Source organism: Platichthys flesus, chromosome 6, assembly GCF_949316205.1.
Source record: "Platichthys flesus chromosome 6, fPlaFle2.1, whole genome shotgun sequence".
Classification (NCBI taxonomy): domain Eukaryota; kingdom Metazoa; phylum Chordata; class Actinopteri; order Pleuronectiformes; family Pleuronectidae; genus Platichthys; species Platichthys flesus.
Genome location: NC_084950.1, coordinates 19,957,756 through 19,976,824, shown reverse-complemented (window position 1 = coordinate 19,976,824; position 19,069 = coordinate 19,957,756). Strand labels below are relative to the sequence as shown.

General features: G+C 42.2%; 1 protein-coding gene across 1 annotated transcript; it reads right to left on the bottom strand.

Annotated features, from left to right (window-relative positions):
* Nucleotides 1-666: 666 nt before the first annotated feature.
* On the bottom strand, nt 667-18,996 carry hsd17b12a (hydroxysteroid (17-beta) dehydrogenase 12a). Its single transcript, XM_062389023.1, has 11 exons — nt 18,696-18,996; nt 7,939-7,985; nt 7,131-7,206; nt 5,763-5,870; nt 4,822-4,886; nt 4,528-4,572; nt 4,127-4,161; nt 3,320-3,401; nt 3,067-3,132; nt 2,358-2,507; nt 667-2,013 (listed from the first exon to the last, which is right to left on the bottom strand). The coding sequence occupies exons 1-11, from the start codon at nt 18,871-18,873 to the stop codon at nt 1,870-1,872; spliced, it is 996 nt and encodes a 331-aa protein (XP_062245007.1). The 5' UTR covers nt 18,874-18,996; the 3' UTR covers nt 667-1,869.
* Nucleotides 18,997-19,069: the final 73 nt, after the last annotated feature.

The following is a 19,069-nucleotide window of genomic DNA, read 5'->3' as shown; positions in this document are numbered from 1 at the left end:
GAATCAGAGTATTCCCTCCATTACTGTCCTGTATTTATCCTTTTAATACAACCACCCACCTGTGGAATGCAATACTTTTAAGTACATGTGGTACCTTAATTTTACATAGATGTACATAGATTTTATCTGAACAGTGTGTTTGAAATAACTGTTGACAGAATTGGTTCCACTTGTGATTCTGGCTCTAAAGTGTTTTCCCAACACTATGTAGGTAAATACTGCATGCAGGTCTGACATCTTTTTTATTTTTTGCAAAAACATGATAAAATTGGCATAACAGAAAAAAACTGTTATGTTGATTCAGTACCTTACATTTATGATACATTACAATGCCACCAATATCTGACATCCATGCTTATACTAAATACTCAATGTACAGATGCACATATTTCATTTAATAGATTTTGTAAATCTTTATATGCTTATGTTTCTAATCTCGCATGGAGCTATTTCAACAAACACAATTTCCCCCTGGGATCAATATACTATTTCCGATTTAGTCTGACTTTATTGGAAGTTAAATAGTTTCCTCTCAAGCTAGTCTAATTCAAGAACATCATCTTTTGAGTACATTAGGGTCAGGCTTTTGCACAAATGTCTTCAAAGATGACATTTTATCCTGCCAATACAAATTATAAAAAAAAATTATGCAAGACAGCATTTTTATGTGCCAGAACTTTTATTAACAAATAGTAGGAAACATAAGTTGCCATCAGCAGGGTAAATGAAACAGAATTGTACACATGAATTCAGATTCTACATAAAAAACTATATTAAGACTCTTTACAAAAAGAGAATGATTTGACGAGGCTGTCAAGATGCAGCACTTGTCAGATCAAGTCACATGGGCTATTCAACTGTGCACCTACTGTAAAGAGGTGCAATTCTCCAGCAAAGGTGTATGTAAACCAGTTTGAGTGTAAAACTATGTAAAATGCACAAGTGTATATGTTGTCTTCATCTGAAAAGGTATTTGCTACATTGAATTACAATAATCCATCTCCATCCATGAGAAATAGAGGTTGGGGGATGGGTGGCCTTTGTTCGGTGGATTTTAAACAAACAAGCCTGATTTGAGTAACTTTGTAGTTTGCATAGGAGAAGCAGCAGTTGAAATGCAACCGTTTACAGTACATCTTAACTTCTCAATACATCTGACCATTTCCAGCATCAATATCAGTAGGAAAAAGGCACTTGTGTTTCAGGCAAAAATGCGGGAAAACTAGGAAAAACTTTGGTTTAGAACACATGATACATTAGAGCAGCAACCAATCATAAAACATCATTTTAAATATACTGTAAACATGGAATATCATAGGAAAAAGCAGAAAGATTGGATGATTACAGCTAAAGGCCACAAGTTAATCGTCATGATAAAAAGTGGAAATGGCCATCTTTAAATGGTTCACTGATTTGTAAACTGGACTAGGCTAAACACTAATCATCAAAAAAAGTCTCAGTTTATCTTGTGTGTTCATGCAAAGATATAATAAATAATTATACAAATTTATATAAAGAGATGCCCACCACCATTTTCCACTGCTTACAACAGCAGGGTAAACAAATTTTGGCTGTATAAATTTCACAATCAGTGACAAAAAAATATGAATGTCATTATCCAAGAGCAGCAACGTCATTTTTTAGATTCTTGTCAACCTTGGTTATTTCTGTCGAGACAAATCAGGGCAGAATAGCGTTTTCAACATTAAGTCATACATACGCTCTGATGTGCATAATTAATAAAAGGCACAAAAGTGAAATATCTGGTAACCCTGAAGGATCAATCGCACATGGATACTATCTCTCTTCCCTAAATACTGCACGCGGTCATAACAGTTTTGGCCGACGGCAGTATCGTCAGACATCTTCCTATTCAATCTTTTTTAAATCATTTCCGTTTCTCTGCTCCCGCAGCTTCCTCCTGTGCAGGTATCCGGAACGCTGCAGACGGTTCATACTGGCCCCCAGGAAAATAACAATGCTTATTGGCACAATCTTGGTGGTCACCCAGCCCTGCAAGTAAAGAAAAAAAAATGAAATACATTTGTTTGTAATCATTTAAAAAGAGACTTCTTTTGACATAAAATGTAAATTTTATGTCAAAAGTATTTTTAATTGTGTTACCCCTACTAAATATGGTTTCAGCAGAAAAGGTGTAAATAATAATTCATTCATCACATTTATCAGGTGAACAAATGTCTGATGCAATGGGGAGAGTTTGTTTCAATTGTGATGAAAACTTTGTTACTCGCCCAATCAATTTCACAATTGCCATAAAAAAAAAAAGACATGTATAACTAAAACTATAACATCAAATATACTGATAGATTCAGTATTTTATGAATTTCACTTCTCACCATGACGGCATGGGGGAAGTAGCCGTTGGTCTGACTCTGCAGACCCACAGTGGCGAGCTCAGCTGCTACGTAGCGCTCAGGTGTGGGCTTGTCCAGGGTGGGCTTCTTGATACGAGTCATCTTTGTGGCCACGAAGAAGGGCAGCACACTCTGAAGAAAGACAAAACATATGAACATATGAAATTAGCATCAACAGCAGGAAGATTCCTGGCTCCTTCCTCCCGTGGGTTTAACATCTCGTGTGTTGAATGGAAGATGCACTTTGTAAATGCACATTACATCTTTGCTGTAGACTGATCTGGGGACTGGATTCACCAGGTGAAACTACACTCAGGGTTTGCTGAGGTGAACCTGTTGTACACAGAGTAACCACCAGGTGGCACCTGAGTGAACTGTGCAGAGTGCTAAAAACAGAACAAACAAGCCTGATGTGGAAAAGCATATCTTCAAACATTGCCTCTGCTGACAAGAAAGGGCTAAAATGGCATTTCACACCTGTCATTCATGGACATGCATTTATTCCATTTGCCCTCTGGCAAGAGTGGCTGAGAAGAAAGCATCAGGAACAGATTCCATAACATTTGCCATTTATGTCAAGTCCAGAAACAATCCAACGTTAAGCAGTGAGGGTGGAAAAGTTTGGAACTTTCCAATGTGTGTTTTAGGAGAGGGCGCAATTCCATCAGACAAGACTTCCACACACACACACCTGAATGATGATGCCCTGACGTCTGTACTCCTCCTGAAGGCCACGAGAGAAAAAGTCCACAAAGGCCTGAACACGGGAAGAAAGATGAAAGAGTCAAATTTAACACATGGGTCCATTAAAAAAAAAAAGTCTGTTATCATTCCCCTCCAAAATAAATGCTGCATTGTCGTAAGGAAACAAGCAGATGCTAACCAATATTGTACAATAAAATCATCTTTACAAAATAATCATGTGCTGGAGACTTTTCACAAACCTTTGAGGAAGAGTAGACCGTGAGCAGAGGGAGGGGATACATGCCACTGGCAGAGGAGATGTTGAGGATAATACCTTTGGACCTGACAAAAACACAACAAGGTAGATTTAGAAGTTGCTTTGCTGCCTGTAATGCAAACACAGCATAAAGAGGTGTGAAATTTACAACTTCCAACAAGACGTGGAACAGTGATACCAGCAGTTTAACATTTATTTGATCATGTTTTTTTAAATCTTTATTTCCTCTTCAAATCCACATATTTCCCATACCTGTAAGTACCCTGTGTCTTAACACATTGAGCCCACTGACAAATACACACAAAGTCATATTCCCAACACACTCTCACACACACACATTAATAGTGTGGTAGTGGCCGTGTGCGTTGCCATGGCAGCCTGTTGCTGCAGTGATGTAGTGGAGCGACGCTTCAGCCTCACACGGCACCAAATGTGCCTGCTCTGCTATTGGCCAGCATGAGTCACATGGGAACAGAACAGCCAATTGGGTGGGAAGAGCACTTTGTGTGAATTGAAAGCTTGTCAGCATTGCGAACAAAGGAGGAGAGGGAAAGAGAGCTGCAGTGATGGAAAAGGCTCAGGGAGATTTTCTTGTACCCGTCCTCGCTAAAAGAGTAGTGTCTAGGAAAAAAACACTTGTCTAACAAATAGTGTGTTTCAAAAACAATAAAAAAAAGGTCTTCTATTAAATAACAAGATGCCACAGCTCTGTGAGACAATCCCTCAATTACTAAACTTGTATCTTACTGCAGTCATGTCGCAAAACATGGAAGCCCATCATTTCACTCACCTCTCAGCCATTCTGGGCAGCACCAGACGGGTCATCTGCAAGAACCACAACAAGATAAGCTCAGTTAATGTCAAGCATCACACGAAAACAACATGGGGACTGGGAAAGACTTAAAAAAAATTAAATATACAAAAGTACGAGGTTGAGAGAGAGAGAGGGAGAGACAGAGGGAGAGAGAGTTGCGTGGGTGGCGAGCACAGACAGCGTTGGTGTAGACCACTGTTGCTTTGGGAACAACTGAGACACTGCAGGTACCATGGTAGAAAGATAAGAGGAGGAGGAGAGGAACAAAAAATGGGGAAAGTGAGTAAAGAAACAGCCACAGATCTTTAATCCCACCGAGTGTGTGGGGAACGCTTACTCTGAAGAGAAAAAGTCATTCAGTACTGAGGCAAACTTACCTGGCACACTGAGGTTATGTTGACGTTGATCATATATGTGATGAACTGAAAAAAAGAAGGCACCGGTCAGCTACACACTCGCATATAAGCGCATGTCCCATCAACCGAGATATTCGACAGGTAGCAGACGTCGGTAAAATACTGCCCACTACAAAAATATGGAGCAGGAGTTAAAGAAACACATTTGAAAAATAATTCTAATGCTTTTTTCTTTCAAATAATAGAAAACTAGCAGCAAACTGAATTTACGCAGCAAAATAAGACACTTTGTAAAAAATAATTAAAAACACTCACGTTGTCCAGATCAGGAATGTTGAGGTAGTACTCAGGGTAGGAGTAAGACACACCAACATTGTTGACTGTAGAAAACAAAGGTGGGTTAAAAATATTAATTATTATTATTATAATATTTTCATAAACTTGAGCTGGATAACTCAAACCAGCTTAAAGTTTCACCACAGGATGGCAGCAAAAGCAAATGATACATACAATGCTTTTTACGCCACACTAGACACAGCCACACCTTACAACCAGCAGAGCACAATTGGCATAAAAAAAAAGGACAAAGAGTTCCTTAAATGCTCAACTTAAAAGTACAGCGTGAGCTCCAGTCGTAACGTGTAAACCACACACCAACAGCTGATATTAAAAACATATTCAATCTATTGTGATGCACGTCCAATTATTTCTTAAAATCTTGTTTAACACCAAACAGATTGATAAAACAAAATCAGCCTTCATGTTCTGTTAATGTGTCCCCTTTGCAAAAATGTCATGAGAATCCAATCAGATATGAAACATGAACTAAGTCTACAATAAGTCAATATTGCCTAGTTTTGCTGATGGAGTTTAAAAGATACTTTTATTGAATTAGTGTTGGATCATTTGAATAACACAAGTCATGTCTAATGTACAGTAAAACTCAGTAAAGAAAGATCTGCCAACACTGAAACCCAAGACTTCATCTCCTGCAGCAAACTCAATGTGTCTCACTCAACCTATATACACACTGTAAATAAGTGGCAAACGTCCATTGCTTGTCATAGATCTTGCTGCTTTACCCTTGATCATTTAAGTCTCCATATACATAACAGTTTACTTATCTGGAGACTAGATGGAAAACCAACTTGACTTGAAATATGGGCAGAAAGGATGAATGTTCCAACTCCTTGCATCATACATATTTTAGAAAAATTTATTCTGCAAGAAACAAACTAAATTAAAACATCTCTTACCAAGTACACCGATCTCAAGTCCAGCCAGCTCCACCTCGATCTTGGAGTAGATGTCCGATTTGCCAAAGTCAACAGCAATGGTCCGGGTCTCTATTTTAAACTGCTCCTCTATGAAAAGGAGAAAACAACAAGTTAACACTGACAATGACCCCAAAAGGGTTTTAAAGTGTAAGAAGGAGGGTCATATTTTAAGAGTTGGAAACGATCAGATAGATTCATGATTAAGATCCGTCATGAGCGGTCATGCCCTTGCAGAACACACTCACAAAACCCTAACCCAACAACAGGGTAAATCCCCTGTTTAAAAAACATGGATCCTTTCAAATGAATAAGGCCCAGGGTCTGAAACCAGATACGTACTGAAGGGGGCGCTGCGTACCAACAAACCAGCCCAGAAACCGTCTCCCACTGCCTCCCTCATCGTGTTTGACGTTCTGCTGCAATTAGAATTTATTGTCCAAAGACTTGTTTGGCTGATAGGTGGCAGAGGGGGTTATAAGAGGATATTTGCTGGGATTTGCCTCAGCAGAGATCAGGAGTGTGTCTGTCTCCATGTGCTGGAGTTAGTGGTGAGACCAGATACAGAAAAAACAAAAATAAAAGATTGGGGCTTTGACCTGAATGGGATAACTTAAAATAAAAAAAAAGATGTAACTGAAATCTACAGAAAGAGACAGGAAAAAATGCTATTGGTTGCCCAGCTACGTGCCAAGGAGGGATGGCTTTGTCAGACTAATCGTGAGGGAGGAGTGCCGGAGTTTGGCATGCCGCAACCTGCTCGTGACTGTACCCATCAGCCCCCTCTGTGGACTTGAGGCACGACAGGGGAAATTGCTCTGTGGGGGACATCAGAGACAGATGGAGGGAGAGCTTGTCGGGGAGAGGGCACTATTTAAACGAGGAGACTGGGGGGCAGTCACTTTTCAGTCTCTGTGTGAATCTGGAGTCTGGCCAGCAAAAAAGTTTATTTTTCACACTTATTTCCTATGTGATGCTTCGGTTTGTGTGGAAGTCTGATGCGTTTCTAACAAATATCAAATTTTCCTAAATCAGGCCAGATAATGCATCGGTCCTTATAATCAGTGAGGGAGTGAAACACTGAGCCTGAGGATTTAGAGGGAAATGAGACTACTCACAAAACAACAGATTCTGTGAATATATTTTTTAGATCGAGTGACTAAATTCTAACTTGTTTTGAAGATACGCCCCTTTATCATGGCCTCGGAAACCCTGTAGCTGATTGGGTAGGAGGTTGCACGTCACTCCCCGCCCATCACACATCCTCATCAGCCCTTTACTGTGCTCTCAGACAGAATAGTTTTCCATGATGTTGGGAAGACAAACACACACACACAAATAATCACTTACCAAGTGACCTGGCCACGTCATCCAGCTTGTCCTGAGAGCGACTGATCAACATCATGGAGAATCCACGGCGAGCCAGCTAGGAAGGAAGAAAGGGTCAATTAAATACACACACACACACACACACACACACATCACATGAACATGGTGAGCAGGTAAAAACATTTTTTTCTTGTGCCCACTCGCTCAAGTGTAGGAGTTTTAGGTTTGCCTCAACTCTGAATCAGATGTTTGGCCGAGCATTGGCAATGCATCACCCAAAATGAATCGATGGTACCTCAAACAGTCACCTACGTGTATGTGCACGAGTAAACACGCCTGTGTTCACTTTATTGGAAACATGCTGGCTGAGAAGAGATTTTTGACTGAGAATAAAAGACTTCGGGGAACTTTGGTACTGACTTTGTGAGTTTTCACCCCATTCTGACCATGTTTTGACCGTGACGTAGCTGATTCAACATGAGATCTTCAGCTCAGCCGGGTTGATCTTTGGGTATAACAACATTGAACGAGTGTGTTGCTGCATACAAATTTTAAACTTTGCATTGTGTAATGGAGGCCTGCCATTGCGTGGCAAGAGGTAGGACCAACAGCAACACACTGTGAGCCCAACACGTGGCAGGGTAGCCCCTATTCAACGTGAGCTTTTACCTCTGTATGAGCCTGTGTTGAAGTGTGTGCATATGTGAGGACTCTTCACCACCTGTAAGGGCTCTCCCCTACCGTGGCCTATAAGTGAATACTGTGTGTGTGCATGAGTCACCGCTTTCCTGTGAAAGAAATTAAATAAATAAGGGTCCATGAGCCTCACCTCCTCCGCATAGGATTTCCCAATTCCATCCGTGGCTCCCGTCACAACTATTGAGAAAGAAAAGTTAAAAAAAATGGTCAGCATTGGTTCCATATGAAAATCTTGTTTACCTAATGATACGATCTTCCAAAAGTTAATAAAAAAGCAAAATTCTTCATATTCATTGCAGATTTATGAAAAATGTATACAATTGTTTGATTTTGAGTTTTTATCTTCAGTTTACCAATTCTACGCAAAAGAGCTCAGCAAGCTGTCCTAGTCTGACTCATTATAAAAGACATGATAATGTATGCAAGGTATGCATTATGTCAGTCACAGATAAAACACACAAATCTCAGCCTGTACCAGTCGCACATAAAAACGCAAACAAATCTGCACCTCTTTGTTCTGAGGCTTATGACGCACATACGCTTCAGGTTGGTCCACTTTCAGTTATCATTGTTATGAAGTTAAGCAAAGGTGAATTCAAAGTCATGTGAAGCAAATCTGTTGTCCGACACACCCCGCATACTATTCTCCTGCTTGTTGGCAAAGGCTCTGATGGAGCCGAGTAACCTCTGAATAATGACCACCGTTTGATCAGTCAAATAGCGTTTTTTCTTTTGAACGAGATGCCTACAGGGGTGTTCATTCTCAAAGGGCGGTTTGATTTTGCAGCAGAGATACATATAATACAACCCAAGATGGTGCAGATAGAAGTGAAATCACAAAGGCTGATTCACAAAGTCAACAGAGAGAAATGAGATAGAGGTGGGGAATAGATGAGGTGATGTAGATAACAGCAGAATGAAGACAGAAGAAAGTATAGGAATCAGAAAGCCGCCCACAACCACTGATACCTCACCAGGAGCAGCTGCTGAGGTATTAGATTAGGGTTTCTTGCATATTAATGCTGCATCAAATCACTTTTTGATACAGTTTAGTATTCTGACATGTTTTTATAGTTTAGATGTAGAAAAGACAATGGTGGCAAAACAGAGAACACAACACTTTGGTAAAATAAGAGGAAAGAATTCTTAGAAGCAACGAGAGAGGAAGCAGCAAGGGGAGAAGGAGAGGAGCTGATGTTCGTCTTGTGTTCAGAGTTCTCCTCACCTTGTCAAGCAAAGCAGGGGCTATTTTTAAAACCTTCACTGCCCATCAACCCCTGCTTGACTGACGGAAGAATGGGGGGAGGTTGGTGAGAGATGGAGGGTGGAAGAAAGAAGAACAAGGGAGGTAGAGCGACAGACACAGGACAAAAAAAAGGTTGTGGTGGTGGTGTGAAGGGGGGGCACATATGAATGTACAAGCACACACACACACACGGATAGCTATGCATCATGAATATATTATTAGCAAAGGCTTGATGAAAGATTAATAGAGGTAGAGGACATTTTCTGACAAAGAGCTGGAGAGCAGGAAAAAAAAAAGAGATGAGAGAGGGGATGCAGAGAGGAGGGAGCGATGACGAACATGGAGCGGGAGGAGTAGGGTGAGGTGGGGTAGGCAGGGTAGGGGGGAGACGAGGGGATGAGGAGGGATCCTGGGGGTGGCTAAAAATAGAACTGGAGCAAAGCGAGAGAACGAGTAAAGGAGAAACAGATAGAATAGAGATGGCAGTGGGGATGAAGGGGTGGGGGGAGGCAAGTGAGTGAATGAGAGAAGGGAAGTGCAAAAGAGAGGGAGCGAGAAAGAGAGAGAGAGAAACAGAGTGTTGCACAAAGTCAAAAGCAGAAAAAAATGAAAAGAGAGAGCAGAATCCCTGTTATTTTTAAACCTCCCCCGTGTTAAGAATGAAACACTCCGTGGCAGAAAAGCCTCAATGGGCGCAGGCTGTACCAAGTGAGGCTCTCTGCTGATGCAGGTGGGGGCAGACGGAGGATGAGGAGCCTGCGTTCACTGCAAAGTAAAATGGCTGGGGGAGTGAAACAGCAACCACTTCCTCATAAAGCCAGTTCTTTATGAAATGAATAATAAGCTTCATCTTAATCACACATGCTATTTTGGCTAAATACAGCAGGCAGGTGAAAACCTCAAGTTTCTCAAATTCATTCATTCATCCAAATTATGTTAAAGAGTACAAAATATATTGTCCTTGTTATGGAAGTTTTCTTGATGCTGGTGAAAGGAAAACTCTCATACAATATACAAACGCTAACAGAGTAACACGAGCAATTATCACCCCCTCCAAGTGTGAAGATGTCTCCCACAGTATCCCAGTATATCTCCCTCTACTTGCGTCACCCATTCTAACAGCACATCATACATGAATGTCTAGAATCGCTGTCACTCTGTTTCATGAAGGCGTTCGCATCCTATTGGATAATTAAGCCTAAAGTATGCAATCCTAAATCACACTGTGTCCTTACGTCTTGCCACTGGTGTAACTTAGGAAAGAGTTACAGTTGGTAAGGCTCTGTCTGGGGCATGTGAATTAGATGTGAAAGGCCATCAATGTACACTACAAAATGCACTGCTAGTTGGCCCGTTATCTAGAACCTGACCTTGGGTACTGCTTGGAGAGAGAAGGGAGTATGTGTGGAATTAGACAGGCTCTATTCTCCTAATGGTGTACAGAGGTAATGTGCGAGGATGGTCAGGAATTCCTCAACAGTCCTCAGGATAAAAAAACAAGTTGAACCTCAGATTGCTCCATATGTTATTTTGCAGGTGCATGATAAGAAACACTGGATGTACCGAGCTCAGTAGAAACAAACCGTCATTTGAGCCGAACATGGCAGTTTGTCAGAAACTGTAAAAAAGATAAATCATGAGGGTTTAAGGTGAAGGAGTAAAACTAAGTGAAGAGAAGTGAATGTGTGTAGAGCTGCACTATTATCAAAAAATGAGCCCCACGGTTTTCTTTATTAGAATTTACATCACTATTCTTTTCCGTTATGAGCTGGATTTTCTTCTGATATTTTGTTTTTATTTGTCCTTTACACAAACTTTTTTGGGGCTTTTCTCTCACTGCTATATTTCACTGCCCCGTTAACACTACTCTGCATCATGTGGAGTAACGCCTGGTTATTATTTGATAGTGGGAGACCGCAAAGACAATGCAATGTTATGGACGAGCTTCTTTTCTTGCGTCTGATGTCACTAATTTAAAAGGGCCTGCACAATTGTTGTCGGTTTGAAATGAGATGGCAAATAGGTGCGGGTCAAGATCCCGATTTGAATACACAGGGAAACTGATTTTGCAAGCACAATGAACAACAGCGCACTCAACACATTCCATTCCGGTTAGATAATATATACCTAAAAGAAGAGGCATGCAGCTGGAATGCTAGTCTCTCTGGCCTGCATGACTGATGTTCAGGTTGATAGCTGCACCTGCGTATAAGAATGTGTTATCTGGCGAAATGCATACAGTATCACTGAACTTCCACATCAGGGGGGAATGTGCAAGAATGTCCTGTGTGCTTGAAACGCACTCAGTCCACGACCTTTTAAACTACAGCATGACAGTTAAATGCTTTTCTGAGTGAAACGTGTCAGGCTGTGTATTTTCAGAATAGTGTAAAGCAAATGAAGTGTCAATCTCTCCTCTGCATCACAAGCTCGTAAGTTCTTCCCAAGCAGGTGATCGGCTCAAATCTTCTCATTAGTCTAAAGGTGAATTTCAAGTGGGAAAAAAAACAATTTCCAAATCTGCTCTTTCAAATGATTCAATACAGATATTTGTGTAACAGAGCTGTTACACAAATATCATCTAGTTCATACTGAAAGTATGAACTAGATGACCTAAACCCAAACAATTAAGAGTAAAATTATAAAGGAATTAAAGTGAAAGATGTTAAACAGTGTGAAAGTGGAATATGGAAAGTGAGACTTTGGCAGTTGGATGTGTGGGAGTGGGAGGAAAGATGGAGTAGAGACAGTTCACAAATAATCAGACCGTTTACTTGAGAGAAACATAAGGAGTAGGATGGAAAGGGGGGGAAGAGGAATAAACAGAGAACTTTTTATCGCCACTTCTTTGAGGACACTATACTTTGTTTCCACTGTGTCCCCCACAGCCAGCCCCTGCCCAGGACTTATACCCCATCACCCCAATCCGCTTCCTCGTCTTATGAATGACTACACTCCTCCCACCCATTATATAATAGAGCGATTTTCTCAATAAACGTTGAGTGAAGTGTGTTTAGGGGCAGGAGGACCGAGTACAGTGGGATGAGGACACAGAGTTCTTTTGGAGTTAGAGGCGTTTTGCTTTTGAGTTGCCAACATCCATCGTTAGTGAAACAAACAAATACAAGAACAAGAAGTATTCTGGGATGTTATAAAGGCCTGTCACCCAAATAATTTATGGATTTATGAGAGAAAGACTTACAAATAACGATCAGCCACACCTACAGTACAACAGGATGCTATTTGATGCCAGTTGTTGGAAACCCTTCCATTAGGAACTTTTATAAAACTGCAAATTTAACTGAGGGGAAATAAGTCACCTGTTTAACTCGTGTACAAGCAGAATAAACCCTCCAATATCACACACATCGGGACTTTCACGTGGGCAACACGTTACATCTAGGACACAAATGCAGATTTAACAAAAAGGGACCTACGCAAGCAAGCACGTGACTAAAAGAAGAGCCAGTGACGCTCAGAGAAGACTCAAGCGTGCACTGGCCACAAAAGAGGTGAATGTGTGTTGATGGGGAACCCACATATGAGAGTGTGCAAAAGAAAGAAAAAGTAATGGATGGATTTGGAATGTGTCGATCCGTGAGCGTGTGTTCCACTACTTTTAAAATCATAGGCCCTACAGAGTGAGGACATTTTTGGAAAGAGGACATTTTGACTAATCCTCACCTTCAGGCTTTTTGAGGGTTAGGACTTTGTTCTAGAGTTAGAATTAGGTTTAGACATTTAATTTGGATGGTTAGGTTGTGATAAAGGGGTTTAGGTAATGTGTTGTCAAGAAATTGTCCTCACTAAGATAGAAGTACAAACTTGTGTGCTGTCAGAGGGGATGTGAGATCCACTGCCTCTCATTCATTACCGCAGCACTGACGCTCCGGAGCTGAGATAGAGAACATGGTTCCCTGCTGACTCTCCGAGCGCCCTGACGGGGGCGCGTTTGCACTACAGCTCCTCCAGTGTGCTTTGGTGCTGCACATCACGTCCAGAGGTATTGACATCCCCCAGCCTTTTCTGTCCCCCTCCCCTCTCCTCTCCTCCCCTCAGCAGTGGAGCAGCCCCTGCTGCTGCCTGCTCACTATATTCCGAGCGTCTAAAAAAAGCAGCAGGAGGAGTAAAAATAGCAGCGCGCCAGCTCTGCCTCGTCTGGGAGCTGCCTGCCTGCCGCAGCACCTGAATACCAACAAGATCCCCCACCACAGCCATCACACAATCACCACGACGACAAGTACCAGGATGCTGCTGCATCCACCTTAACACCCCCCATACCAGTACAGCAAACTGATGCAATGAGCATTGGAAAAAGAAAAGGATGATCAGACATCTGCTGATACTTGTGACAAATCTTTGATTATAGTTCATCCTGGACAGCATCAGAAGAATCTGAATCATATATCAATGACCACAATTGATGGAATTCTGTTTTGGTACTTCATTGAAAAGCTAATTATAAAGATCATTTTTAATGAACATGAAGATTCAGATCTCTATCCATTCACCAATTTGTCCTTGTCAATATAAAAAGATGCGCACACGAGGAAACCAGCCAGATCTACTAGTTAGTTTATTGACATTTTTAATGATCTTCTGTTTCACACCGGGTGGATGAAGATTTTTGGAAGATTCCACTTCCTATGCAAAGAGACAGTAAGACAGTGCTGAAATGGGGATGCAAACAGACAAAATACAAAACCCTCCCCTCTCTGCCCTCCCCACCATCACCCAAATCCCCAATTAAGATTCTCAGTGAGGAGAGACTGCGGTCCTTGTATGCCCTGCGCTCGTTACGTACTGTTATGTAATCTGTCGCACCCCAAACTCGCCTATCAACGTGCAGCAGCCCCTCCCGCCTCAGAGAAAGAGCAAGAAAGAGGAAAAAGATAGATAGGGAGGGAGGGAGGGATGCAGCAGAAGATCCAAAGACAGCCGCCCCCCCCCCCCCCCCTTCACTCACCCAAACACACACCATTCTCAAACCGCCCCCCTTCTATATTCAAACACACACACTTCTTTAAATAGCAGGGGATAAAAAGTCACATGGGTAATATAAAAGTCTACAAAAATAAAAGCTTGATCGGCCTGGGGGAGAGGGAGAAATGAAGGGAAGGAGGGTGAGAGACAGCAAAAAAAAGGAGAACATGTACTTCAGTGGTGCTCAAGATAGAACCGGCATCTATATTTGGGTACAGAGCAAAAATAGTCCCCCTCCCTCCCACACGCCTTGTTCAAAAATCAATAGTTTCCTTCTTCACAACTACTTGCACTGAGACAAGGTTGATTCTTGGGCAGGGAACAAACTTCTCTGTTTGGCCTTGTGTGCTATTGCTGAGAACAGACTGTACGGTTGTGGAGGTTCTCAGCTCAAGACAAAGCCTGCCGCAGCTGCCTTCACTTCATTAGTCTGTCAGTCGTCTCCGGCTGGAGGATGTTTATCAGTGAGATCACCTGCCGACATTTTTCTGGTGACAACATCCATGAACTGCATGGTGCATGACAGAAAAATGCATGTTGCATCCCGTTCATCCCTGCATCTTAGAAAAAACTGGTTGATTCTCTGCAAAGGAAATTATACTTAAATAAATAACTAGTCAGCCAGGATTCATAACGTTGACCAAAACTGTCAGTATCAAAAACCTCTTCCCCCCCAATCGAAAACCTCTTAGGCCGCTTTTGTTTCGATACCATTTCAAATGCCCGTTATTTGCAGGTGACGAATGTTTGTGGTTTTACAGATGAGACCACAACATGACTACATTCTTCTGCTGGAGGCGTCGACAGACAGAAATCAAGATTCACAAGAACAAGGCAGCTTTCTGCTAACTTGGATTAGGAGTTGCTCTAAGATCTCACACAAAAATCACTTAAAATTACAAATTCCTTGTTCAAGCGTCCAAATGCCTATTTCTACGGATAAGATTATTCAGTTAGGCTAACAACTATTTTGATAATCATAAAATTATCAAAATATCGAAAAGGTCCTTTGTCCCAACCTCTGAAATCATAAGAAGTTATATCATATGACAATAAGTGTGGCTTTAGTCCGTTGTGGGATTCACAAGTAGTTAGAAGAATATTTTATACATCAACCTTCACAAGAAAACAATTGAAGGACTTAAATATAAGGTGCATTATTGTTTGATGCAGCCATGCCCATTTAACTATTCCGTTGCTTTACTCGATTTACTTGATATAAATCGTTCATGATAATCTCAGCTGTGGCTTTTTTTTTTTCTCTTTTCTTGATAAATAGCATAATTACAATTCAAACTTCTACTGTGTATATTCACAATTCAAAATAATATCAGTAGTGGTCACTGATATAATTTCATGGAAATTATTAATTTAATGGATGGAGGGATTCGTCTGTGAGACAAAGAGATGACATACAAAATATAGATAAATGTAGAAAAAAAATGTACTTGCTCATGAACAACAATTTTTAAAGACTGCATGATGCAGTATCGGAAAACAAACACCACAGGCTGGATGGAAAGATGGAGTGAGAGTGGGAGGGTTAAGAGGAGCTTTAAATGAGGGAGAAGCAGAGAGCGCTTTTTTTACCCAGCATCCCTGCTTCTGGCACGTGTCAAAGAGCGTGTTCATCACATGACCAGCAGAGTTCTCTCTCTCTCTCTCTCTCTGCCCACACACACAAAGCACTAGAGGGAAGCACATTCACAAGGATGAACAAGTGGAGACACACGTGTGCATTTGCCTTACCATGAATGAACCCTAATCCCTATTCATAAAATCACATGGACAGTTATTCTCTGTAATAATTAGCGTTGGCCTGTAACCTCCATCTTGTATTGATAAATTTGCAAACCAAAAATGTTTATTGCTGGACACACAGAGAGAGAGCCAGAGAGACATAGAGAGAGAGCTGGTGGCTAAGAGTGAAGGAGTGAGCAGAGCTGTGAGGAGAACAAAATTCATCATGATCCAGGGAACTGCCATTTCTCTGCTCAGGGCATAATGACAAAAAACTGAGCTATATATATTGGGCTGGAAGGAGAAGAGATGGTGTGCGCGCACACTGCTGAAGTGAGGCTGGGGAAGCCACCTTGACTCATGCTGTAGTGCCCCTGTTCTGCCACTAGGTGTCCCATCCACTAAGGGGAAGACCATTACGGGCAGAGAAACTCCAGAGAAATCCCTTCTCTGTCTGCTCTGCTCTTCTCTGCTGTGCAAGCAATGGCTGCATGTTATGTGACTTTAAAATTTCTACTCAAACTCAAGATTGAAAATACATCAAATACTGACAAATGTAATTGAACCTTCCAAAAAAGGAATTCGTTTCTTATCCCTTTACTGGACTAAAAAGACCCCAACGACATATCTCCCAAACCTGCCTGAGCAGGACATACAGGCCATCTCCTGCAGACAGCACGTGTCTAAAAAGTATGTCTGTCTAAGAATCTTTTTTTATGGCTGAACTAACAAGGTATCATGACTTTAATTCATGTTTTTCACATTTATCACAAATTCCCTTACAAGTCCAGATACAAAAAAATGTGGTGCATGCATACATACGAAACTGTACATCCCCACAGGAAAAGAGTTAAATGAGGACAGAAGTGGAAGAACATGTATGAAAATCCTATCAAAATCAGTTTTGAAGCTGTTAATGGCACAATGCTATTCTCACTCATGTTCACATGATGGCGAATTGGAATAAAGAACACCACAAGCTGGTCTTAGTGGTATGGGGAAGCGAACTTGTTGCAACATGTGCCTCTGTCCTCAAAATTAAAAAGGTGGAGACGGGTAAACCGTGACATGACACAAGTGATTACGTAGAGAGTCACACCACTGCCTACAACCTGACCAGACCTGCACATCTGGTTCGACCAGCTGAGGAGAACACCTCATCCCTGGCTTCCATGCACCCTCCCTCAACCCTGACACACACAGCCCCAACTGCTGTGAGTACAAATAAGCATCAAGGACTCGTCCGACAGGCCTGGGGCCCAAAACTGGTTTCTGGGAGAGGCATGTGAGCTTAAGGAAAAAGGTACCTGAGAGAAAAAGAAATGTATATGGTGCAGAAGAGTTGTGCAACAGTTTCCATGGAGCTTTGATACCAGTCCAATGTGAATTATTTTTATAGAATGGGTATTTAAAACTGCTACTGCTTTATCAGGATCCTCAACACTTTAATTCTTAGCGCTAATGTAACACAGAATATTTCACATTTATCCATTATAGTTGATGTAATAGAGAAGCTGCATCACAATCTGATTCTACTAAAGCAACAAGGACAGGAGTCGTTTTGCTCATGAAAGGTGTAGGGTTAGGTTAACCCTCTGATACACAGGTAGAGAGTGTGTGTTGCTGTGGGGGAGGGAGGACGTCACAATTTATATATGACCAATTGATGACGAAGTGAGGAGGAAGTGCATGACTCATCGGTGTGCATTGGTATTCCTCCGCATATTCCAGCACAATCACTGATAAAACACGCACGTTAGTCAGGGACCAGCTTATAGTTGCGCCTTGCGTTTTATCCAGGGCATCAATTAACCCCCTACCTTTAAAAAAACGACGATTTGGAGGCAAAGTGCGTCGCGATGCAGAGCAGAGATAAACTAAATGACTTCTGAGGAAAAAAAACAAGGATTAATTTGGTCCGGATCGCCTGTTTTTTGCACATTAATGAAATACTTATTTATTTTGTTAGATTTTATCAACCTATCCCGATGCAAAAGGGGGAGTGCTCGACAAATTGCGCAGCAGGAGGCTCCAGACGCAGCGGTCTTCACGCAATAGGAGACTGGAGAAGTTGGTCAAACCGTGGCAGAGCGATTCCTATTAGACTAGTCGCTAAACAAAAATAATATTCCCTCAGATCTGAATGGCACCTCTGGGATATTTTACCAAGCACGTTGAAAAAGTACATTATAGTGAGTCACATCCGATGAATGACGTGGTAATCTCATCTCACAATATGTGGGGCAAACGGACTGGGACAGGTAAATGTGACTGGGAGGAAGGATTGAGCCACCGACGGCACGAGCAAAGAGCATGACAAAACAGCACCTGCATATATTGACACACAAAGTGACGCTAAACGTGATTCAACACAAGTAGGAAAAACTACATAGTGACACATTTTCAAAAAAGTCGGACGTAGGGAAAATGATGTGGATGTAGGTCACGTTTTAATTGAGCATGAGGGTTTGTCCTACATTATGCGGATGGGTCAATGTGGTTCAGTAGTGCGCCGGTTAGGAGCTCACACACATTAAACAGCTCTCTTAGAAAAGTGCGCATAGCCTGCGCAATTTGGCTCCTGGCTCAACAATGTGGGGCAATCCCCCCAACCCCATTACCTCTCCAAGTGTGGGTGATTGGAGCCCCTGGCTGCAGACGGTGAAAATGCTTGACGCCAGTGAAGAAGAAAAAACACATCCAATTGAGCTAATAAGGAGCATTGTCTGGTCAAACAGCTGTTTACCCGCGCCTGTTACGCAACAGCAGCCTCCCCTTGAATTAAACCATTCATTTACGCACCAGAAACGCAGCCCTTTCTGTGCCAGTGTGAAGTTTGAGCTCAATCGCCGTCGAGTCCACCTGTCTACTTCGTGACCGTGTCGGTTGGCGTTGGAAGCTGCTGTGACACCACTCACCTGCCCATTTGCCCAGCTTCGGGGAGAGCAGCTGCCCATTCCCCAGGACCCAGATCCTGAAGCCTGAGAGCAGCCTGTAGAGCAGCCACAGCGCCAGGGAGGCCACGGTGAAGGCGCCGACCCAGAAGAGAGGCGTCTCGGCCCTGCGGAGCGTCTCCTCGGCGTTCATCCACTCCATGGCTGCGGTGACTCGGCGTGGTGCGTGAGAGTGTGTGCGGAGACCTCAATGTTTTAGGCAATGTGCTCTAATTTTCCAAGTCACAACGTGAGAGAGAGTCCCTTTGTAAGGAGGTTGTAGCATCACACACACTCCCCCAGCACTTGTCTAGCCTAATTTAAAGTGCACCGCCCACCTCGCGCTCCGCCCCGCCCCC